At 37.3% G+C, this 25,632-nt stretch overlaps 1 protein-coding gene across 10 annotated transcripts in view; it reads right to left on the reverse strand.

Annotated features, from left to right (window-relative positions):
* The window catches only part of PARD3B (par-3 family cell polarity regulator beta), a 1,156,296-nt gene that overhangs the window by 161,773 nt on the left and 968,891 nt on the right, over positions 1-25,632 (reverse strand). For all 10 annotated transcript variants that reach the window (XM_037009251.2, XM_037009249.2, XM_073218305.1 and 7 more), the window contains one exon: positions 16,453-16,563. In XM_037009251.2, the coding sequence (XP_036865146.2) occupies positions 16,453-16,563 (111 nt within the window). The remainder of the gene's footprint in view (positions 1-16,452; positions 16,564-25,632) is intronic.

The following is a 25,632-nucleotide window of genomic DNA, read 5'->3' on the forward strand; positions in this document are numbered from 1 at the left end:
TAACTTGACCTAAGTGAACTCACTGAACAGAATTGTTTTTAGAAGACTGGGGAACAGGCATCATTTGAAGACTATCCTTCTCAGCTCCAATATTCATCCCACAACACTTGAGAGTCACTGTAATACTGAAGAGTCACAACTGAGTAAATATTAGCTGTAAACAGACCTGATCCATTTCATCTATAGGTCCTGAGTGTCTTCCATGTTCCTGGGACTAAGCAGTGTGTCTTCTTTTCTGATTCTCCCCTCGTTTCCCGCCCCCCCCCCATGAATGGAGTATGCAAATGAATTAGAAAAGAGAATCTGGTTAGCTGAACCCAGATTAATGAGGTTTTGATATAATTACTAACTTGAAAAGTTTAAAGGGTAAATTATTGTATGGAATATGGAACTTGCGTTCTCAGGTATTCTGAGTCTATAATACCCATGGTGATATATGGGACAAAAGAGGGAAAATGTCTTTCTATCTCCCGAGTTGGTTTCTTCAGCATTTGAAAACTGTAACAAAAGTTTGATTTGTTCTACCTTCTTTGATTATGATGCTATAGTATCACATATTTATTTAGCACATAGACCCATGTACAAATAGGTAGTATGTAACCTACATAGTAACAGAAATATTCTGTAAAAACCTTCTAGACTACTAAAATTAATATAGTTCATAGCTAAAATATTTAAAATTTTATATTTTTCTGCAGAATAGGTCTTCAGTAATATAAACTTATGACACAAAGTTATCTGTCTGGCTCAACTAACTGCCATTTTCCCAGAAAGTTTTGCCCTAAAGTTTTCAACTATCTTCTCTGTCAGTTTTAGAGGAAGAAATTATAATAGAAAGCACCCGGATTGCTTGGCAAGTCCCTTAGATACCAAGTGAAAAATTTTCCTGAGTCTTAAATTCCTCTCTAGTTAGTAGCAAAAATATCATATATTATTGATGGATTAAGAATTAAAATTTTTATAAGTCTCTTCCAATTTTCAGCACAGTTAAGTTGTACTTCATAATTGGTTTTAATGATTTCATTGCAAGTGTTTAGAAATATTGGATGATAAAGAAGTTCTGTTCTATTGTCCCAGCTATAACACTATTTTTTCACTGCTGCCTTCTCTGTGATCATAGAGCATGTTTATATCCCACTACAGCATTTATCACAGTTTAACTTTATTGTGATTAGTTGTGTGTTGGTCTTTCCCCTCTTTTAATCGTGAACTTGTTGAAAGAAGTGACTAGGTTGTGTTTTACTCATCTTGTTATTTCTCCTAAGTGCCTAGTTGCTCAGTTAATATTTGCTGAATTATTGAAGAGTTCAGGCCAAAAATAATTAAAAAGTCTAAAGTGAATCATAGCAGGAAGTATCTACCCCAAATCCTTTAAGTGGAAATCCTAAATTTCATGTAACTTCAATTTAACTTCAGATTCAGAGGCACGATGGTGTATCTCAAGGAAAAAGATCTAGGGATGTAAAATAGATGAGAAAATATTAAAATTCATCAAAATAGAAATCTTTCTTACATGCTTTTGGACCAAAATTGGGAACTATTCACCTGAAGGGACTAAAGGTGACATTTCAAATGATAAATGTGACGAATAAAAAAAGAGAAAAGTAAAAAAGACAGTGAATACAAAACGGTAAGAATTTTCAGTAGTTTAGCCACACAAGTGCTGCCAGTTAGAAAAACAAATGATTGCTAGATCTTAACATGCATAGGAAGTACATGCAGCTCAATAAAGGCCTGTTTTAGGCCTCAATTAAGGGCCCCTGGAGAATGACAGCCTCTAGTATGTGTCCTGTCTGAATGGTACCTATGACGGTTAAATGTGGATCAGATTAGAGACATTTCTGCACTTCAGTGAAAGTCAAAGGGGGCTGGATTGATCTTTTAAGGAAGGCTCCAGCATGTGGGGATTTGGCTGGAGGGCTCTGATGAAGAGGCACATTGAACTGTGTATGGAAAGAAATATGCCACCTTCTGCATATAAACATGGCATGCTTTTGTACCCTCTCAGCTGTTCTCCCTTAGCTTGCAGACCTTTGTCCAAGAAAGCACATTTTTAGATGTTCACCTGGAGTAAGAGGTACAGTTTGGGACTACTTATAAGAATGCAAATTTCTTGATGATAAATATCCTCTCTTCATTCTTAAAAATATATATATCTCAGTCTTTAGAATCTATTATAGTGCTTGGACCACAGTGGGTACCTCACAGATTTTTTTGATTCATCAATGGTCCATAAAGGGGTATAGGTTATATAATATTAACCTTATTAGCTTGTTGCCTTAACTAGCTGAGCCAACCTGCCGTATTCATTTAACACAATTAACAAATCTAGTTTCCTGCAGGCTGCTCACCTGCAGCCCAGGCCTTCAGCAGCATTTCAGGGATGAAGTGTGGGAGTGGTAGTGTTGTGTTCCCCACGTGGTATCCCATCTGCACCCCTAACCCTCACACTTTTCTTGTTTTCTTTTCAGCACCTTTTTTTCTCTATGTACTCAATTCCCTTCATGAGTACCCTTTTATACAGTATGTAAACTGATGCTGTGCAATAATTTATTTAAACTTGAAAAATGTTACTTTTTAACTGATCAAGGAGTGGTTATTAAATGCAGGATGGGGGCTGAGAAATACAGTCCTGGGCACTATCTAACCTATATGCATATTATTTATCTAAGTAACTGTCAGTCTCACAAAGGCACACATAGCCACATACATGTTCATAGAATTGCATATATTCTCACCAACACGTAAACTTTCAGCCAGCTAAGCTCTCTTAATACCAGAAAGATGCGCTCAGATGCCACAAAGTAACAAAATAAAACTTAAGCACTCCTCAACTGGTCTATGCCTGAAACTTTTTCTCATATTCCTTTAGATGGAAAAATTCCTTTCCTATGTCATCTGGTTCTAAGGCTATGTGAAAATGAATGTGTAAATAGAATCAGAAACATGTCTGTGTAGCTTCATATGTTTTCAAATGCTCCAGAAAAGTTGTGAAACATGCTATACATTTTAATTTTAATTTGTGATATTTGGAGATCTTCCCCAATTTTCCCTTCCTAATTGGCATGCTTTTAATAAAATGTGTTCTTTCCTGTTTAGAAGCAAAATCTCTCAGTATATCTTTGATAACTTAAGTTTCCATCTTGGTTCACACTCCATATTGGTTTATTATGTCACAATTTTTTTTTAACTTAGGCAGAGCCAAGCTTATGTGAGCTACAAGAGTGTGAACCATGGTAATTGGTATCTGCAGGAGGCTGAGGTTGATCAATGAGGGTGATGATTGGCTCTAGGAGTCTATTCATATCATCTGAATATTTTTCATTTGATGATATGAATTGGTCATTGATATTAGGCATGCATTTTTATCTCATATAAAAAATATATGTATTTGAGGCAGGTAATATTTTAGCATAATGTTGGTTTTCTTGGCACTGGATTTTTCTTTGCTGGTGAAAAGAATTATGCTTCCTCAAGACTTGATTGTCTATTTCTTAACATTTTGTAAAATGTTCTGGTTTCATTTAATACCTTTGCAGTTGGCATGGTAAGAACACAATTATTGGGAACAGAATTAATTGTTAAAAACCAGAATAGTTACCACACCTAATTTTCACTCTGCTGTGTAAAAAATGTAGGAACATAGTTTGGTTTAACAAAGTTAAAAGCCGCCAACTATAATTGTGAAGCATTTTGGTAAAGCTATGAGCTTGTTTTTCCAAAGTGGAATATTTAATGTTCATTGTAGACTTTTTAAAAATATGCATTCATTTATGTGATCATTACAAAATGCAGCTCTGAAACTTAGAAGTCTGACTAGTAAATTATCCTCTTTGACTTTCTTATTATGTCCACTACAACCAGCTTAAAAACACGAATTACACTATGCGTTTTCTTGACTCAATGATTCTTTTTTCCTCAAAGTTAACCCACTAAAATATCCTTTGATGCTCATTCAGCTAAAACATCATGTTTTTGCAAAGACATATTATTTGATGGGAAAATATATTTAAGCGATGAATATATATTTTTTAGCACTTGAAACTTTCTTTGGCTATCACAGCTTCTATTAGAGACTGTGAAACGTTTTAGGGTTATTGAACAAATATCAATTATGTTTACATTGTCAGTGTCAATCTGAATTGGAAATGTGCCATCTTTTACATCTTCAGTAATAGAATTTTTAATTAGCTGTTGATACTGTCAATAATAGAGTTCACCATGATTTTAAAAGATGATTTATCTAAGCAACTCCTTATCAATTCATTTGTTTTCTTTTTTTATTTTTTAAAGCTGCTGCTTACTATTTTATCACATAGTAATTCTTAAACAGAGTACAATACTTTCAAGAAAAGGTGAAAATTTTAGACAGGATATTTCAATATAGTTATTATTTTCCTACTGATTTTAGAAGCTATCCAACTTTAAAATTACATAAGTGACTTATTTAAAATCTGATATTATTTTATACTTTTAAACTGACCAAGACTTTAAAAAATATGTTCTCTCTACTGAGATGTAAGGAAATGAAACAAGTAGAAAAGCAGAAGTTGTAATCTATGCTTCAGGAGAATTGGTATGAGACAAGAAGAAAATACATAAAATTGTAGGGAAGTATATAATAAGGAATTATCTTATAAGATAAATACACTAATTTAATGATAATGTAGACCTTTACTTATGGACTAAGATTTTAGTAATATTGCCTCCCCAGGAGAGTAGCTCTATGGCATCCTGTACAGTACAAATGGCTATTGCCATTTTTCATGATTCTCCTTTTCCTTTACAGTATTTTATGCCTGCCCCCTGAGATATAATTTACGCTGGGAATTCTGATTGAATTGCCTCAGCATGAAGCACAAGAAAGATCCTCCTTGGATGGAGAATAAGCCAAGGAGAGTGTGTCTCATCTATACAGAAAACTTCAGTTTTCCCAATAAAGGCAAATCTTTCATTTTAAAAGGTTGAAATGAATATACTTAAAAATAATTTCAACTAGCTAAATGTAAGCCAGTGTAAGAGGATGGGAGCAAAAACCCAATTAAAAAAAATAATCTCAAGACCAATGACATTTCTATTTGTGAAACGGATGAATTTCATTCACTTTAAGGTCTTGTCTCCCAGGATCTGCTTCAGTGATAGGGACATAAGTGTCAATAGTCCTGATGGGCTGGCCACTGTGATTCAGTGATCCATTTCCACTACTCTACTGCCAGTTACAGATGATCTCACGCTCCTTGACATCATTTCAGAGCCCAGTGTGCAGTCTTATTTTTCTAAACTATATTGCTTTGTCTACCATTGGTTTACCCTATTCTGCCTCTTGGTTCTATTGTAGCAATTATTCACTTGGGAAATGAAATCAAAATCAGTACAGTTTTATATTTGTTCATTCATTCACTCATCCATTATTCAGCAACTGCCTACTCTGCGAAACACAATTTATTAGATGCTGAGAAAAATAGAAAAGTGATTATGATGTGGTCCTCACCTAAACGAAATTACAAGCTAGTAAGGGAGAGAAGGCATGTTTGTAATCAAAAACTTCTACAATTCAATGTAGCAAAGTAACAAGAATAATAATAACAATGTGTGGCTACTGTGTTCCAAGCACTGCTTTAGATGCTGTAAGTATTTCATCTCATGTAAATTTCACAGAAACCCTGAAATTAGATATTACTTCTCCTTAAAAATATTTTTCCAAATGAGCAAGCTGAAGTTCATTTTGGTAAACATGCACAATCACACAGCTAATGGAGAGAAGAGTCAAGCTTCGAATCCAACACTATTTAACATCAATGCTCATTCTCTTTCAAATAAACACTGTCTTCAGGAAAAAATGGTTAAGTTCACCATTTATTGAACATCTCTATACCTGGCACTATTCCATATACTTCATTTCACTGTCTCATTTAATCCACATGACATTATGATACTAGATGGTTAGATACTTATTTTTCAGCTAAAGAAACTGAAGATTAGTAAAATTAAGTAATGAACCAGATTATTTAGTGGAAGAATTTTCTTCCAACTTAGGTAGTTCAGAAAGGTGTAATGGAAAAAGTGAGGTTTCAGAATTTCCACTGACTGGGATCAACTGAGGCAGAAGGAGGGTGTTCCAGGCAAGAGATGGGCATAGAGATTGGAAAGTACTATAGGAAGCTCAAAAAAAGAGAACATTCCTGATTGGTTGAATATATGGGTCATCTTGGCCAGCCATGGAAATTATGAGTGGAAAGCTAAGCTATTGTCAGACATTACTCAGTTTAGACTACATGGTAGGCAATAGACAACCACTGAAGGTATTGGAGAGAGGAATGACTGAACAAAGCTACTGTTACTGATCTACTTTCTCCAACCTGTCATAGTTAACAATCTCTACTTCAGGGTATCATGATTTCCTAAATTATAATTTATTTGTTAAGTTCCTCCAAGACCACAGATAGATACAGCTTTCATCTAAGTTTTAAAGGCTCTTTTATATGACCTCCTGGAAAAGCAGACTTTGGTGCCTTAGCCCAAACCACTTCAACCTCTTTAAATCTCAATACTAAGATCAAAGGGCACAAAGCAGGAGGCGGGAGGAGTTTGAGCCTGGGAAAGGGGTCAGGTTCCTTTGGACATTAATCTGAAGTCAATTCAGGTGCACAATGAAGTCATTAAGTAACTAAACTACGATTAGGGACAGGTAGGTGGGTTAGTGGATGGGGAAGAAAAGGACAGTCTCATTCCATTTCCACCAAAGACTGAATTTGAAATATTAGCAGACTGGAGTTACCAACCCTCCTTAATGTAATACATATAACAGAAATGCAAATGCGAGGATTTTGTGAATTTAATGCCTGCGGTTACAAGTGTTTTCTGCAGGCACACACACTGTGGACTCGGAGAGGATGGCAGTCACCCATGCCATTTGTGCCCCTCCTCCCTGAATTTGTTTCCATGGCTGCCAAGCACTGGTTGCAGCCAGCCCTCCCCTGCTCCTGCACTGCGGTTGCAGGCTAAGCTCACTGTGCTTGAGGAGCAACTTCAGGCCGGTGATTAATACAAAACGAGGAGGAGCTTCTTGAATAGACGTAGCTGGCATGACTCCCAGCTGGGCAGAGTCTGCATTCAAGTTGGCCTTCCTCATCGTGAGAGCGTCCAATTCAGAAGCTTTCACAGATGCTATGCCTCAGAGCATTCTGGGCTCCCAAAGGCCACGGAATGGATTCTCTGGGGTCTTTGATCCCCAGAGCTGGTCAGAACATGACACTGAGCACCTAGAGTAAACCAGCTGCTTGCTTCATAAATACTACTTCTCACAACAGTCTAAAAAACAGACTTGTCATTTCACAGATGGGAACACAGAGGCCTGAAGCATTGAAGCGGCCTGACAGTGCGTTTATGCAGCGTCAGGTCTCTCGCCCAGGACGGAACCATTCCTGGGTCTGGTCATCTTCCCACTTGGCCATATACCTCCCCTGGGCCCTACCTAGGCCAGCTGGTCCCCAACACATCTATGATCAACAATCACCTGGGAATTGGTTTTAAGTATACATTGTCAGGCCCAACCACAGAATGCTGAATATTCATAGATAAATTTCTACCTGTATCTATGTACCTATAGCTATGTTATCTAATTATCCATTTACCTAAAACCGGGTTTCTCAACCTTGGCGTAAGTGACATTGTGGGCCAGGGGTAATACTTTCTTGTAGGCGGCTGTCCCATGCACTGTAAAGGGTGAAAACATCCTTGTTTTCTTCCTAGTCAAGTCCAGGAGCACCTCTATCTTAGTGTGATGACTGCGAGTGCCTTCGGATGTTGTCTGATGCTCCTTTGGGGGAAAAGTCACTGTTACAAAAAATCTGCCCAGGAAACTTAGAAAAAATGTATTCAAAGTTTGGTGTTAACAAATCGTAGACCTGGTATAGGATTTATACATAAAGGATGTTGAGGGGGCACAAAGCAGATTCTGGAAGATAAGAGGTTGAGTATTCCTTCAACTTGCAGAATTTGCCAATGCTTTGTGAACAATAACTGATATCGGCCCCCAGAATGGCCGTGTTGTCTTGGAAGCTTTCCAAAGCAGGATACAACACAGTGTATGTCCAAATGAGAAAGATGTGATACTTTAGAAATTGTAGCAAATGCCATTTGATTTATGAAAGTTTGATTTCAGAGCACTTTGAGTGAATTCACTAGTTTACTCCCCATTCCTACACTAGCCGACAGTAAATATTCTGGATTCACTTAATTTTTATTTATCAAAATTTTTCCTTCTAAGGAGCTGAACAGTTAAAAAGCATTTTATCCAAACAAAATACAAAAAACTGAAGACTTGAAATATTATTATTACCATTTCATTTCACAGCAATAAAAAGAGGGACTTTAAACAGATCTTTAGAAGTGTTTCATCCAAAGCCATGAAAACAACTGATAAAATGGGTATTGGACTGTTTTCCTAAGTTCCAGGCAGCAAATGGACTTCTTCCTAAGTATAACTGCCCAAAGCTTTCATAAGAAATGCTCTTCTCAAATTCTTCCTCTGCTGTACCTCCGTTAAACCAAATATGTCCGGATCTCTGGTTGCCATAAAATCCAGGAAATTATCAAAGTTTGTTGATTATATTGAATATATATATATATATATATATATATTAAAATCAAATACCCAGGTCAACAGAATTTTGAACTTCATTCCAAGTTTTTATCCGATCAGATACTCTAAGCATTTCTGTGGGATTAGTCTAGGTAGTTTAATATAATTCCTTTTCAGAATGTATTTCAACAGCACTACAATTGAATGTAATAATATAATATGTCACTCCAGGGTATTTGAATATAAGAGTATCCTTTTAAAACACTTCTTAAAAGAGCTGGTGTACTTCAATCTTAGAAGTTTGCCTAAATGACTATTGGAAAGCATGCCAGTCCAATGATTCATTTTATGTATTAATCCAGCTTGGCTGACAAGTACTTGCTAATACAGCACTTCCAACATTGATTGAAGTTCCATAAAAGGAAGTTGGCTCATAAAACATGCTGGCATGGCATTAGGATGTAGGTGCTCCCATCTCTGGTCTACCTGAATATAGTAATGTGCCAACTTATGCTGGTGACCACAGCGTTCCTGAGAAGATAGGTGTTATTACTAAGATCAAATAAATGTACAGACATTAGGGCCATCTGCATCCTGTGTCTTGCTCTCTCACTTCTTTAAATAAGAGGTAAATCTTGAAAGATGGCCCGTAACTGAGGAGGGCTGGGGTACAGCCACTATGCCCCATGTTTTTATGCTCTCTCTCTTTCTGTTTTGTATTCCTATCTAGGATAGGAGGCAATCCTTACCCTAACACAAGCACTGGGATATGGCAAATCTCTATTCATTCACTAAGATGGTTAGTACTATGAAAAACAGAAATCTGATAGCTTCTTTCTATCAACCTAAAATGAGAACATGACCTTGTCCTGAGAAACACCATCTAGTAATATTTTTCATAACTTCCATGCAGTGATGATCTAATAAGAATCTAAAAGTAATTAACTGGATCTCTTTTAGCCGACCAAAGTCTTATTCAAATACATATTTTTATCAAGATTCTAAGGGAGTCATAAATCGGGGCATTTTGAAAAACTGGGATCTAATCCAGTCCTGATCTGATCAGGGTTCAGTGGTAATAATAAATTGGGACTATTAAAACTGGGAAACATTCCAACATTTTCTTTTGCCCACCCATAGGACCTAGCAAATTCTACTGCAAAAGACAGAGATATTCAGTGAGGAGTAAACCATGCTGAATTAATCATTTGTATGCAATCATGCCAAAACATGGGTGTTTTCAACAGTTTAAATAGTGCCAAAGTTTAAGTTCAGTAAATAATTAATTATAGAGAGCTCTTGGCAAATTAAAGAAATCAACCTTCTGGTTTCTTTAATAAAATATATACTCTTTTTAGGATACAATCATGACAAAATCCTATCAATTCATTTGTTGCTCTGTGTATTTAGGAGTGTAATACTTATGTAGGTTACAACTAAAATGTTAATTCAGAATATACTTCCCCTTTCTTAGAACACAATAAGCATCTTCATTTTTCAGCATGAACAAATGTTGGATAAACTCTAGCCTTATTCTGGTTTTCATTTCAATTTCTAATAACATAAACATTTCCCATAATTAAATAAAATGCTGAGAGGTTGGGAATAGATTTTCACCCACTTGCATTCACAAACCATAAATGGTTTCTGAATGTTTTTATTTCTCTAAGATGAATTTCGTTTATGTGGGGAACTTGCAGCTGCGTAATTAAATCTTGGTTTGCCAAATATGAGAAACACATGTATTGATTTAAACTAAGGGAATAGGCCATGAGCAGCTCTGCTGATAAGGCCGGGGAGAATCCTCTGTAGGTCTTGGAAGGCTTCCTACAGGAAAGAAAGCTAAGAACCTTGAATTCAGACACTGAAACCGATTAAATTCCCTAAATCTAAGCTTCACTCTCACTTAGGCATTCCGTTCAGGCTAGTTGTTGAAAACAAGAGCCGTATGTTTTCATACTTAGCAATGCTGAAGCTGGAGAGGTGGCCTCTTTTCCCCTTCATCTCCTCATTTATCCTACTAGGATTCTAATATGATCTATAAAAACAGCATTTCATTAACCCAGTAAATGAGCTCCTTTGCAAAATAAACTCTGACGTGGTGTGAGAGTAATAGAAGATGCTAGAGTGCAAATTCATTTGTTAGTAACACCATCCCCCAGTTTTAGCAAGAAGTTTCATTTAGGGAAATTTTATTGCAGGTTCAGTAATATGGGACTTTAATGGAAGACAGTCTTTGGTGTCAATAGAGATTTTTTCCCCAGTACAAAAATCCTAAATAGATGAGGGGAGCATATTTTTCTTTAGCCAGTCTTCACCTGACTTTTGAGATAGTTTTAACAATGCAAGTACAACATGCATGTAGTAAGGTACTTTATAGGTCCAAAAGTCTCATTAATTTCATACTTTGGGGAAGGTTACACACTTTAGTTCAAGTCTTAGAATGAAACAAAAAAGACATTTGCTGATATTTAAAATAATCTCTTGCTTTCAGCTCACCAACTAACTTACATAATCTGAATGTTAGGAAAATGCTAATTTAATTCAGCTTGATAAAAATTCAAGGAACAATAATCTTTGAATATAATATGGAATCCATCCTTTCAACAATGGATATAGGCATTTGGAACTAATGTTTCATTATGGCCACCCTCACTGAAGCATGAATAAAATGATGAGTTTATTTAAAACAGAGCTTCAGTGCAATGAATTATTTGATTTGTGTCAGGAGAGGACACATGATCAGGTCAGGAAATCAAATATGAGATTCAGAAAATCCTAGCACACAATTTTGAGCAAGACACTTGGACTTACATACTCAGATAAGAACAGGGCTTATGCTGCCATGAACCAGTGCCAGTGCGAGTTAAAGAAAGGCTGCCTTAAGAAATTCAAGGTTCTTTTGAACTGAGATGCTTATATATTTCTCAGATCCTAAGATCCAGAAAAAAACCATAGAGATCACCTAAGGACAAATGCAGCATTCATGATACACAAGATAATTGTAGATGGTATATGGCTTAATGTATTAACTTAAATGGTTTTTTATTCATATAATATTTTATTTACTTGAATACATATAAATATAAATAAGACAATTATGGTAATATACCAATGACTGAAGTTTATGAAACTCTGATCTGGTCCAATACTTTCACAATGCATTAATCCTTTCTCAATGTGGTCATTAGTTTCTTGTTAGACATTTCTAGTGTCAACAAACTTGCTGCCTAAAGAGGCACTTTAATTACTAGGATGTTTTCCCTTCTATGAACCTGAAGGCAACCTCTCTTAAAATAATTTCTTCTTCAGTCATGTGAAATCAACTAAGTCTTAACTCTGCAGGCATTCTCAGGTCTTTCAATGTTTTTCCAAAGACATGGATTTAGTGCTCTCTGTGTGCGAGAGGCAGGCATAGAATATTCCAGGTGTGATATGAGCAGTATGAAACAGGAATTATGGTGAATTATGGTTTCTTCTTTCACTTTGTACATTAACTTCCAGTAACATAGTCTAGGACTAGATTAAGTTTTTGGCAGGCACATCCTCATGTTGACTCATGTTAAACTAAAACCATCAGGCAAATTTTTCATATATTTGGTATTAAGTAAAACTTTATACATCCTGTGTTTGTACAGTCATTTTTGGACCTAAAAGGAAGACTTTATATTTATGCCTATTGAGTTTATGTTTGATTCAATCAATTGTTCCAGATGATTCTGTCATTGGACACATTTTCAACCCCTGCAGCTTCTTGGCATTCAGAATCTAATCATCAGGCACCATCACTGATGCCAATGCTCAGCAGGCCAGTGTTAAAAATAAATTTTCAAGAAAAGCTTTTTTTATGGCAAGTTGTATTGATGGAATATTCATTAGCAATCCTTTCATACAGGTTCTCAGCTAATAATCCTTCTAGGGTTATGTCATCTGGTATATATTTCTCTGTGATACCTTGAGACAATGCAATTCTCATGTCTAGTGGAGTACCCTTACTCTTTGTGAAGTCCACAGGTTAGAAAAGGGGTTTGCAACCTCTGCACTATTGACAGTTTGAGTCAGGTAAGTCATTGTTGGGGGTTGGGACTGCCTTGTGCATGCAGAATGTTAGCCACGTTCCTGGCCTCTACCTGGTACAGGGCAGGAGCAGCACCCCACCTGTGCTCCCAAGTTGTGTCAATCAAAAATGTCTTCAGATAGAGCTAACTGTTCCTTTGGGGAACTGTCCCCAACCGAGAACCACTGTCTAGATTCTGCCTTCCTCCAGTTCAATTATTTAACTCAATCCACCTGTTGTGGCTTTTTTGACCTTTTCATAGCATAGCTATGAATACATTCTTTGCAGATGGCACCAAGAAAGTTTCATCTGAGGAATTAGATATGCAGAGAAATTAAAATGAGATATGAAAACCATATGAAAAATAATGGGAGGAATGGAAGGGGATAATATCATTTTAAAATTTAGAGTTGGGGGTAGATTACTCCTTGTGTAAAACAGTTACAAGGAAATGGAACCTTCAAACAGGTTCCATTACATAATTTAAGAGTAATCCATAAGGATTTTTGTACTTGGATCCTTGTCAACATATTATTTGAAACAGTGAAAAGCAGAAACAGACTAAAGTTTGACAAAAGGAGATAAATATACTATGAACTATTGATCTCACAGAATATTAGGCAGTTACCAAAATGACATAAGTTTCAAAACATTAATGACATGGGGAAATGCAAATAATATAGAGCTATGGAAAAAGTGATACATTATACATGTAGCATAGTTAGCAAGTTTTCAAAGAAAAAATATACATAGCAAAAAGATCATAAGACTAATAATAGTGGTTATGGAATTACAGCAGAATTATCCATGATTTTAATAGTCTTCTTTAGACTTTTCATGTTTCCAAACTTTTCTTGATGGACTTACTATATCTGTGAGTTTTCTGTGCATGGTGATGGGGAGCAGACTGGGGGAAAGTGATCCATATTCCCTTAGGTGAGTGAGCACTGGCAAGGGTTCCTTTCTTATTTGCAAAATGTGTGCCAGTAAGTAGTATGATGCTTCAGAGAGGGCACATGAGAAAGAGGATGGCAATTTTAGACAGGTTATTCAATCTTCTTGGGGGAAAAAAAAAGTCTGTGTATCATTTTTCATAGTATAAGAATAGTTGAATCGAATGTTCTAACTGAATCCCATTCCTCCAAGTCAGTGGTTCTCAGACCTTAGAATGCTGAAGGGTCCTATTGGGCTTACCTATTAAACACAGATTCCTGGGCTCCAACTCCCAGGTTTCTGATTCTGCAACTTTGCTGTGGGACTCAAGAATCTTCTTTTTTTAACAAGCTCCCCGAGTGATTCATTCTGACACAGGTGGTCCATGGGCATGCTTTGAGAAACACAGCTTTAACAAGTCATGTGGTTTGACCTAATGAGTATTTTTTTTCTCTATTTTTGATCATTTCTTCCTGCTCATGCATTAATAGAGTTGGTATAGGCCCTCAGTGGTATGTTGGTAAACTTGCTCTTTGAAAAATCAAACCTAACTTGTTGCATTTGCCCATTTCTGTGGTATAAATACTTATACCATGACCAATTTCAAGCTACCAGTGGTTTAACAACCAGCTCACAAAATTCTTAAAAGCTCAATATTTGTCTCTCAAAAGCTGGTATAAACTGACTCCACCACTGTATGGTATACATTTTATTCAAGTGATTAAAATCCTTTGAAAAAGGGTCATATTAATGAAAAATGATTTTATCTATGACAGGATGAAACAAGCAAGCGCTAGGAAGACCTGAGTCATCTTAAGGTAGCAAATTCCAAATGTAATAGAAAAAAAGAATAACTGTGAACTTTCATACATTGTTTCTTATTTTATCCTATTTTTGTCATGGCCATGCCACAAAGAGTGATACACTCGTTGAGTTCTTTAAGAGTTGTGAATTGGTTTCCTACAAATGATGGAGAGCCAAGAAATGGGACTCCAGGGTTGGGAGCAATGCCAAACACTCAGCCTCCATGTCTACCCTCCATGGCTCTCAGCCCCTGAGCTGTTGAAATGTCCTTGGTCATTAATTCTACAGCACCCAACCATAAAATCAACTCCTCCAACTTCTTCCCCTTGTGCATGACTGAGACAATGTTGTCTCTAGGAAACCCATATCAGATGTGTGTTTTTATATGTTCACGTCTGGGAAGTGGCCTAAGTGGAGGTTAATAGTATAGTTCTTTCAATATTCTGACCAGACATATTTTAAGAAAATTGGACCCAAAGCCTATATAGCCAGCTAAGGGGAATTTACAGCCTTGCTTTTAAGAATAAACTCCCTCAGGTACTTGCTTCCTAAAAGCAAAACCAGAAAGGAAATGAACTTTTGCTTAAAGATAACCCACCTTATCTTATGGGTTACCAGTTTTCTAGCTGGCATGCGGTTCCCTAGCTACTAAGAGTAAATTTCCCCACCAGCCCCAAGCAAGTATGCAAAAAACATAAAGTCACCATTCTAGCTAACAGCTCAGCTTCCAGAAGGTGAGGTAAGGATGCGGGTGCCTTGGTAGGTGAAGCCAGGGGAGCAGGAAAGGTCTCCTATGTGGACTTACACACAGATGCCTTTGCCAATATATGCATTAAATCTTAGTCTGAACTACATTTTATGTTGTCACAATCTTGAACTGGGGGCTGTGATGGAGAGTTCACCTTGCTTGTCTTTGAGGCAGCTTTTGTCTGGCGAATAGTCAACAACAATGTAAAGGACTGATTTCCTTTTAGTTGCTCCACTGGCCCTGAAACTGAGCTTATCAAGCTCTCAAGAATGAAAAAGGACTAAATAGGTTTTTTTCTTCGCTACTGATAGTCAGCCTTCTCAATGGGAATAGACTACAAGATAGGGGTCAAAGGTTAACAGTACACACTCTTAGCCTGCTCTGTGCAAGAAAACACAATGAATAAGTGTAGTTTTCCTAGTACACATACTAGAGTTGTAAAATAAATATGAAGATGCCTAAAAACTACAAGAACTACCATTACTAAGAAGCAAGCAAAAATTTGGACAAATCTGACCTCATACATGATGAAGTCAGAAGCAAACACTTAAAATTATATGCTAGTTTTGTCATCATCTCAGTCTCTCTCCAAGCTTCCTTAAGTTGTAAAGGCAAAGAATTTTCAGGAGATATGAATATTCAATTACATGTTTCAAAATCAGACATTTACACATCTACTTGGGAGAAGTGCCTGAGTTAACATCAAAGATACATGAAGGCCCTCTTGTCCAAATGGAACATTAAGCTCCTCAAACAGGAGAATTCAGCCCTCGCAAACTGTCATTATTTTAGTAAATGAAACCAGCCCTTTAACAGATGGGCGGCATACTTTGCAACTTGCTGATAGCCTAATAAAAGATACTGGCTTTTTAAAAATGAAGGACATTTACTTCTCAAATTACAGGACCCAAATGGATTTAGCAGAATAAAATGAAGATGGCATACAACAGCTTGGCAAAAATGAGGAACAGGCTATGGAAATTGGCTAGTTCTAAACATCAATATCAAAATGACCTTTTTATTAAAAAAAACGAAATACAGGGAAACCATCATAGGGAAAATAATCATTGATATAGTCAAAACCAGGGGTAGCGTATTTTGGAATTATAAGCACTGATAGAATAAAAACATGAAGTCACTTTTCTCTCGTAGTATAATAAAAGTTCCCCAGAAACACAGGTTCCTTTTATACTGACTACTTTTCCTTTCATATCAGTCAACCTCTGAGCCTCTTAAACTAAAATCTCTTCAGTTGATTGATGCAATTACCAAATTAAACACAGACCCTGGGCTCAGATAAAATGAGGGTCTCGGTACTTCTGTTACCTTTCACGTTCTTCCTTCATTTTTTCAAGCTCGTCTTCTCTCAGGCCACCCTGCTTCAGCGTGCCTTTCTGCTCCGCCTTTCCACCCTTATCATCTTTCTTCTTTCCAAATCTAGTAAAACAGCAAGGAGAAGATGGTTAACAAGAATCATGTTCTTTCTGTGGTAAATTTCACATATTTATGAGATGAACTCATTAAACCATAATTCTTTATTCTAAGGAGTGCAAGGTCATTTTGCATACAATGCAAGTAAAATAAGACAGTGAAAGCAGAAAAGTAATAGTTATTATGTTTCCCTCCTTTTCCTCCTTTTCCTTCTTTTCTTTCTTCTTTGCACACAGATACTGACTGAGCAGCATGCCCCAAGTCCTGGGAGTAAAGACTAAAAATTTCAAACCATTAATTCAGTAGAGATTAAAGAACTGAAGGGTGGTCATTAATATATAACTAGAAATTGACCGGTTTCCTAAACAGGCCTCCATACCTCCAAGTGGCATTGCATTTAAGGTTACACTTGTGGGACTATATGACGGTGCAGCAAAGCGCCTCACCTCATCCAGTTCAATACTCTCAGTTTGGCTAAGGCTCTGAGGCCTCGACTCAGAGCACCCAAGTTCAGACAGAGCAGGGCTGGAAATTAGAAATGGGTTGCCTCCTGCTATACTCTTTCCCTCTTGCCCATTCACTCTCTCGTGTAGCCCTAAGTCCATCCATAATTAGTGGGCTCTGAACGTGCCCTGGTGCCTGGTGTATCTGTAGTTCCCTGGACACAGTGGCAATCACGGTAGTTTTTTTCCAGCTTTACTGAGATACAATTGACACATAGCATTGTGTAAGTTTAAAGTGTACCTGTTGTTTGATATATTTATAAGTTGCAGTGATTCCAACCATAGATTAGCTGCCACCTCCATCCCATCACGTAGTCACCATTTCCTTTTTTGTGGTGAGAACATTTAAGCTCTACTCTACTCTCTTAGTGACATTCAAGTATATGATACAGTATATTTAGCTGTAGTCACCAGGCTGTACATTAGATCCTCCAGCCTGTTATAACTGGAAATTTTTACCCTATGATCAGTATCTCCCCATTTCCCTCATCCCCAAGTTCTTGGTAACCAGTACTTTGCTCTGTTTCTCTGTCTTTTTTAGATTTCCATATATAAATGATATCATACAGCATCTGACTGTGTCTGATTTTTTTCACTTAGCATAATGCCCTAAGGTTCATCCAAATTGTTGCAAATGGCAGGATATTCTCCTTTCTCGTGACTGAATAAACATCTCACTGTGTATGTGTGTGTAGCGGGGGGACACATACCACATCTTTATCCACTCATGTGTTGACAGACACAATGTTTCCGTATCCTGGCTATTGCTGAGTAATGCTGCAATGAACATGGGGGTGCAGATATCGCTGAAAAATCCTGATTTCAATTCTTTTGCATACATACCCAAAAGTGGGATAGGTAGATCACATAGTAGTTCTACTTTGAATTTTTTGAGGAACATCCATGCTGTTTTCCATAGTGGCTGCACAAATTTGCATTCCCACCAACAGTGAACTAGGGTTCTCTGCAATTATGAACCTTAAAAGAACATTGTGTTTTCCTTAGCACTTTTAGGACAATAAAACTGCATATTTGAAATGAAAAAAAAAGCTGCTATTATTACTAGAACACATTCATAAATGACAGGCATTTTTCCCAATAGATATTTTCTTCAGAAATAATCTCCCATGGTCTTGGTATCAACACACATGAAAAAGGAAAATGACCTGATGCTCTGCTAATAACCAGGGGGAAAATGTCACTCATTTATGCATATTATTCAGGTAAGGTAAAGCGTCTCACTAAGTCTAAGGAAATCCTATTTATCTCTTGTTTCTTATTAAATAGGTGCAAATTTTAACTCTGTGCATATCTGTATCTTCAGATTGCTCACCCTGTGTATGTATGTATCTATGCATGTATCTACGCATCCATCCATCCATCCATCCATCCATCCATCCATCCATCCATCCATCCATCCATCCATCCATCCACTGTGAAGATATTATACATTCCACCCTCACCTGCCACCTCCTGACACACATAGTGAGTCAGAATCTCCTCACATGAGGACCTGACATACAACTTTGTAAGAAACTTCTGCCTTCTTCAGAATTTCATAAAAATGGGTAAATACAGTTTCTTTTCAATCGCATTTCAATCCAAAGCAGAGGTGGTTAGTCAATGGCAGTTCTGAGTATCATAAGTGGAAGATGTCACTGCTGCTATCCATGTTTCTATTGTTACCGGGGTACATACTGCATCCTGCTTTCCCTGGAAGCCTCTCCCAGTCTTGATTCCCCTGCACATTTTTCAATTTACAATTTCAATTAGCAAATCCTCTTTCGTGAATGTTCTTTCTCCCCACTGCCATCTCTCCATCTGCCTCTGCTCCGACTGCAATTCTTTTGCTGTATCCAGTCTAGTTTTGGGATTTTAGTTGAATAGCTATCAGCTTTAACTCCATCATTTTCAGCCATTTTTTTTTTTTTGGTCTCTTTCTCTCTTTCCTACTTCCATTTCTGAATCTATTCCTCTTTCTTACTGATGACCTGGTATCATTTAAAGAAGTAAACAAGGAAGAGAGAAAAAATATAGACAAAATATTAAGAATACTAACTTCCAAATATAATTCATATATGCTGATACATTCAAGGTCTCTAACCTACAAAGCAGGAGACAGCAAAATAATGTGTTTCCATGAATACTTTCTTTAGCTTTTCAGACCTATGCAAGAGTCTAAGGGATCAATATTATTACTCTCATATCCCTTTATGTGAGAAATTAATAACTTTGTCCATCACTCAGAGTAATCATTTTCCCCTCAAAATGTCATCATATATAGTAATACTGGGGTGGAAAAATAAAAATTATGCAAAATGCGGTTAGAGTTGATGAAGGCAAAATGTTGTCAAAAGCTTTATAGATATTGGGCTTGTTTTTTCTCTATGTCTCAATTATTTTCTTCTAAATTTAGAGCTTTTGAATTTTTGTGAGAGGAAAGTAGTCTTGTTTTTGAAGGGTAAAACTGACCTATATTCTAGTCCGCCTTGATCTTTATTACCTCTACCAATACATTGTGTTTCCTTCCTGCAGCCAAAATATTTTACTTGTACTGCATTTCAAGAATAGTTGCTTATGCTCCCATCACAGTGGAATATGTTTGATAAAGGTTAGTTCTAAAAAACTCTGCAAAGCATTTTCTTTTAGCAAGAACCATCAATAATAGTCAAGTCAACCGACTCTACAAATAATATAAATGTTTTGATTTAAAGTTCATGATCATTTATTAAGGATTCCAATAAGAAGGGCAGAAATAGCTGTGAAATGTATTTCATTAGATGGAGAGAACAGTCACAAATTACCTTATTTTGTAAAGTTTGGGTAGGTTCAAGAACAGAATTATAAAACAATAATCTTCAAAAGGACTCCCACATAGTTAAGATGAGGAAATTGAGACCCAGAGAAGTTAATTGCTTTTTATTTATTAACACACTGGTTTCTTTTTCTTCAGTTTTGCAATCAGACAACTTAATTATCAGTGGCGGGAGTGTGTGGCAGGGGAGTTGGGAGAAAAGCATCAATTTGGTGAATTTTACAAGCCTTTGTTCCTTTCCACAGTAGCTCTTTGGGGTCATTTGCCAGCCATTCTTACCTTCTCTGACATATAGAAAGAGGAGTCGGGGAGGTTCAAATATACTGATTCATCTCCCCATTAGCTATTTTTGTGAGAAAAGTCATACAGACTCTAAATGACTGAAATTACTGCTTTGCATTCTAGGGTTTCATATATCCACTGCATTCCAGGCCTCCCATTATCTATTACCTAGGAAACTTGAGCAGGCCATTCTGGGCTACGTGCCTTAAGGAAATTGCTTATAGGTCAACCTTGCTTTATATAAGAGATATTTTCCTGAAGAATTCTGTGCAAACATATGGTTTTAATCAATAAAATCTTACTTTCCATGTACCTGGGAAGCCTGTTTAAAGACTCTTATGATGGATCTTTTTGTAAAGTGGAAAAATCACCTTTCAACATATACTTTATGTAAATTTAGAATTTCAGGAATTATAAGTTTGCTTAAAACACCTGTACCTATTCATGTATATAGAGAGGTTATATGAAACAGCTGCATGGAAAACTAGCTTGCTTGTTTTCTTTTTCTTTCATTTATTTTAAAAATATTTATTAGACATCTATTCTGTGTCAGACATTGCCATAAGCACTTGGGATAGGCTGATGTTGTGTGGAGACACAAAATCAGACAAAACCTTTATGGAATTTACATTCTAATAGTCACCAAGTAAGTATAAATATGTAATTATGAGTTGTGAAAAATGCGAGAAAGGGTGTAAGGAGAGACAATAATAGGAAATTGGCAGGGGAAGTCTTCAGTGAAGAAATGACATTTAAGATGTGACTTCAAGGGTGAGAACTTCCAGGTAAGCAAAGATGTGGGTAGAGGGACAACACATGCAGAGGACATGAGGTGGAAAGGTCTGGTGCATTCCAAGCTGTGAAAGAAGGCCCGGGTAGCTTAAGCAAGAACAGAGAGATGCTCACATAGGAAAGGAGGACAAGGACCGTGGTGTGCAGGTCTGAAAGGAGACTGGAGTTTAGTCTAAGAGACAGTATGTCATTTCTTAGTAATTCAAGGAACAGAGAAGCTGGATAAAGAAACTGGTAGATTAAATGCATTGGTAAGGAAGAAACAGGCATAACCAAGTCAGTTTAAGCAGTAGTGGTGTAAGGTGAGCAGCAGGTCAATGCAGCAAAGCTGACTGGGTGCTGCTGTACAGCAGCATGGGTGAAAGGTAATGGTGGCTTGCACAGGGACATGGCCGGTGAGATGAGAAGATAGTGATTTGGAAGTGGGTGTCAAGGGAGAGGTATCAACAGCTCACTTTTAAACATGGTTATTTTAGTATGTGTGGATAAAGTGAAGGTTCCTGGCCCTGGCTGGCTAGCTCACTACATATGTGTGGGCAGTACATTGTTACTGACTCTATATAAAGAGCTCTGCCCAGTGCTCTGGGCCACACAGCTGCAAGGCTGCAGAAGAGCAGAGATGAGACTGGAGTGGGTGGCAGCCCCTCAGACAGAGACTGAGATGGGTGTGGGTTGAGAGGCCCAGAGGCAGAGACCGGCTGGCTGCATGCAGATTTTCTCTAAGTGGACAGGATTCTAGTGATTGACCTGCCACCATGGAAATAAAGTTGGGTGTAACCGTTTCACCCCAAGAATGTTTTACTCTCATTACTTTGGTCACATTGATGCCATAGTGAACTGGTCCGGGGCTCAAACCCATTGGCAAGACAGTATCCCACTGCGAAATCCAAATGGATAGGCTGAGGACCAGGACAAAGTTCTGAGGAACTGGAACATTTAAAGGTTGGATACAGGGTCAGGGTGGGGTGTACAGATGGGCCAGACAAAGAACAGCTAGAGAAACAGGAAGCCAATCAGGAGCATGTGCACTAGAGATCTAAGAGGAGAACGCTGCCAAGAGGGGGACGTGGTCATCAGGTAGGAATACTGTTGAGAAGTGGGTTGAGGGCAAAAAGGGTTCATTAGATTTAGCATTCATCACCTGAGCACGGTTCAGTGGCGTGGTGTGAGCAGAATCCAAGTGGGAGCAATCTCAAGAGTCAGAGGCAGGTAAGTATAAGTGTGTGTGTGTGTGAGCTTTTAAAGTATACAGTTCCGTGGCATTCCGCCATCCATCTCCAGAATATTTTCATCATCCCAACTGAAATTGTGTACCCACTAAACATCAACTCCCCACTTCTCCCCTCCCTTACCCCTGGTAACCGCTGTTCTACTTTCTCTCTTTATGAATTCGATACTTTAGGTACTTCATGAAAGTGGATTCATGCATTATTTGTCCTTTGATGTCTAGCTAATTTCACGAAGCATGATGTCTTCAAGGTTCATCTATGTTGTAGCATGTGTCAGCATGTGCTTTTTTAAGACTGAATGCCGTTCTATCGTACATATGTACTGTATTTGTTTATCCATTCTTCAGATGGACATCTGGGTTGTGTCCACCTTTTGGCTACTGTGAATAATGCTACTATGAATATTGGTATAGGAGAATATTTCTAGATAAGAGAAGAAGACAGATATACAGAACTTCTGGAGAGATGGGCCTTAGATGAGAGGAGGCTTAGAAAAAGCAGCAGCTAGGAGAAGAAACTAGTTAGTTTATGGGGTTGGTAAAGTGGAAGTGATGGAGCTCCCAGGTCATTCATTTACCAGCTAATATGATGCAACATGTATAGAAGTGGTTCCTTTCCTTAAAACAAGACTTTTTGGTATAAATTAAGAAATTAAAGGAAATAGAATGCACAAGGTAGAAGAGGACCCCAGAAAGGGTTATGGAAAAATACCAAAGGCAGACCTCATTTATGTTGCTATTTTGCCTAGATTAGGGAGGCCTTAAACAGCCATCTGGGGAAGTAGAATTTAATAATGGTTCACCCATTCATTCAATTATTTACTGAGCAGTCTTTACATATCACATGGATTATGTACATGGAATTTAACCATTAACATCACCAATTGCCAGGTAAATATCTAACTCCTCAATCCAACTAACTGAAATCCCAGCATCCTATTATTTTCTATATGATAGAGATTTAAATATAACTCTTGGTAGTTATCCCTTAATTTCTAAGTAAATATTTTCTTGTTTCTATTTCTTTCCTTGTATTTTTCTAGGTAATGATGACTTTTAAGTCCTTCCCAGATTCCTGTGCACCTGACAAATGATCCAAATTCATGGTGTATAGCTCTATCTCTGCCTTTTTCCATGTCTAGACTCTCATTTAATTCACTTCTTATTTCTGCTCTGACCTGTCCATGATTTTTCTCCTAGATCCCATTGGTCAGCTTTTGAAGCTATTAGCATCCACTCTTCTCCCACTTAGTGCACACTCTGTATAAGAGCAATCCTGAGCCATGGCTCATGAGAATTAAAAAGTCAGACAAGGAAAAAGTTCAGACACTCTTATCTCAAATTAGTGGTGAGCTATGAAGCCAAGGAGAGCTGAAAGTTTGAAACAGAGTGTCTTTCTCTTTTTGCAATCAGGAAATATCTTTGGGTGCTAAAAATGCATTTGAAAAAGGCTACAAGTTCCAGCCATTACTAATATTAAACTTTGAATATCTATAGAATGATGTCAGATATGAAAATGCACAAACCTTAGAGTCACAATATTTTCTGGACATGAGTAATTGTTCATTCTCCCTGTAACTAGCTGACTTATAAACTACACACAATATTGTCTAATTATTTTATAAATTACACAATTTGAAATAACTCAAGCAAAATATGGAGGCAGAGAGGTTCACAGACCTTTGACTCTATTTCCATAGTTTATTCTGAAATTCACCCAATAAAAGGTTTCTCTGTTGTTTTATGTATTCTAAATTGAGTTCTGAATTAGCATATGCATATGCTGACAAACTTTATTTTCCATGTGTTGTAATTGCATGTGGTTTTGTGTACTTCAGCTATTGCTTTTCTCTCAAATGCATGTCACAAAGGTCTTTACTTGTTTATCTCAGATGGTTCCCTTTGTACTTGAGAGTTAATAACCTGATAAAAATTCAGTGAAAATTGACCAATTAGAGCCCCCTCCAACCTCTTTTTTAGGTACCTAAAGGCATTGTCTACTTTTATGTTAATGTTACTGATAGAAAATAAACAGATTTCTGTTTGCTGTTAATCAATCTTGGTTAAGAACGAAGAACATTCTACTTTTATTTTTCGCCTTCCACAGTATGTCTGATTGCCAAGGCTTATGCCTGTGACTTTTCAGGAGGGAGGTAGCATGCTATAAAACTCAGTATGTGTTCCATAACAGAAGAGTTGTATTTTAAACTGCCTAAGTCCACTGTGTGGCATGCAAAGGGAGACAGGGATTCACTTTATAGAATGTGAGTTCTCAAGCAGCAACTGAGTGAGTTGGCGCTTTTCTCAGTATTCCTCAGGAAAACTCAGTATTAAAAATCTTTCTTGTTAACTCTGAGTCAAGCAGTTGAAACCCTAAAAATAAGGTTTCTAATGAAAATGTGAGTTTCTGGTATGTTGTTTAGACATTTGTTTTGGGTGTGTTTATATGTTTCCGAGATGAAGACAAACTATATGAAAACACCAAACATGTCGAATTCCACTCACATCTTCACTGCTTCCTTGAAGGCAAACTTCCCACCCAGCTGTCAACAGCTGCTTTCCTCTGGGGTGTCGCTCTTTCCAGGGTGTGATTCCTGAGCTGGTGGCCATGGAGCTTCTTCCTTCCAAACCCGGGCATCTTCAGATCCCAAATATGTTGATATTTGTTTTTAGGATTGAAAAGCAGGGAGGTCCTCTAACATTCTAAGATTTCTGCCTAAGTGGATAAAACATCTGCTGGGTAGAGTTTTAAGCAGCTCTCTGGCTCACTTCTGCTTTGGGGATTCCTTGAGCTAATCTGTTTTCCGAGACCAAGGAGCAAGGAAACACAATGGATTTGGAAATACCGAATACATTAAAAATAAATTCTAGATGGTCCAGAAAACAAAATAAAGCAAAAATGCACATCACCAATAACCCACTTTCCTAAAAACAAACAAACAAACAAGCAAAAAGCACATATGGAAAACCAACTTGTAAGAATCAGTTCAAGGATTTGTGAGCCACTGGACGGGTTACATATGCTGAGCATTTTTGTAGCAAATGAAAACTCTATGCTGAGATTGTTAAAGCAGCACTTCACTAGGAAAAAAATATGAAAAAGAGGCCAGAAATTAAAATTAAATGAGAATAAGCGTGAATGAGTGAGCAAGAAAGATAAAGATACTAATAAGGTTTGATTTTCAGATCCACACAGGGACTATAAAAAGCTTATTAACTGTCACTGCCACACTGGGTTTTAAGTTATTCTAGCCCTCTGCTTTCCAGAAGAAGAAATACTCTTCAGGAGCATAGTGAACTTTGATTAATTGCTTTCATACGCTCCGACTGGCTTTAAGACATTGTAGGCAAGAGCCTTAGTGATTCAGAACAAATGCTTATGATTTCTGGGAAATATATTTAACGGGAGCATTAAAGAAATAGATCTTTTTGCATTTTTATGTTTTCTTAATAGT

The sequence above is a fragment of the Manis javanica genome, chromosome 12, assembly GCF_040802235.1.
Source record: "Manis javanica isolate MJ-LG chromosome 12, MJ_LKY, whole genome shotgun sequence".
NCBI classification, from domain to species: Eukaryota; Metazoa; Chordata; class Mammalia; order Pholidota; family Manidae; genus Manis; species Manis javanica.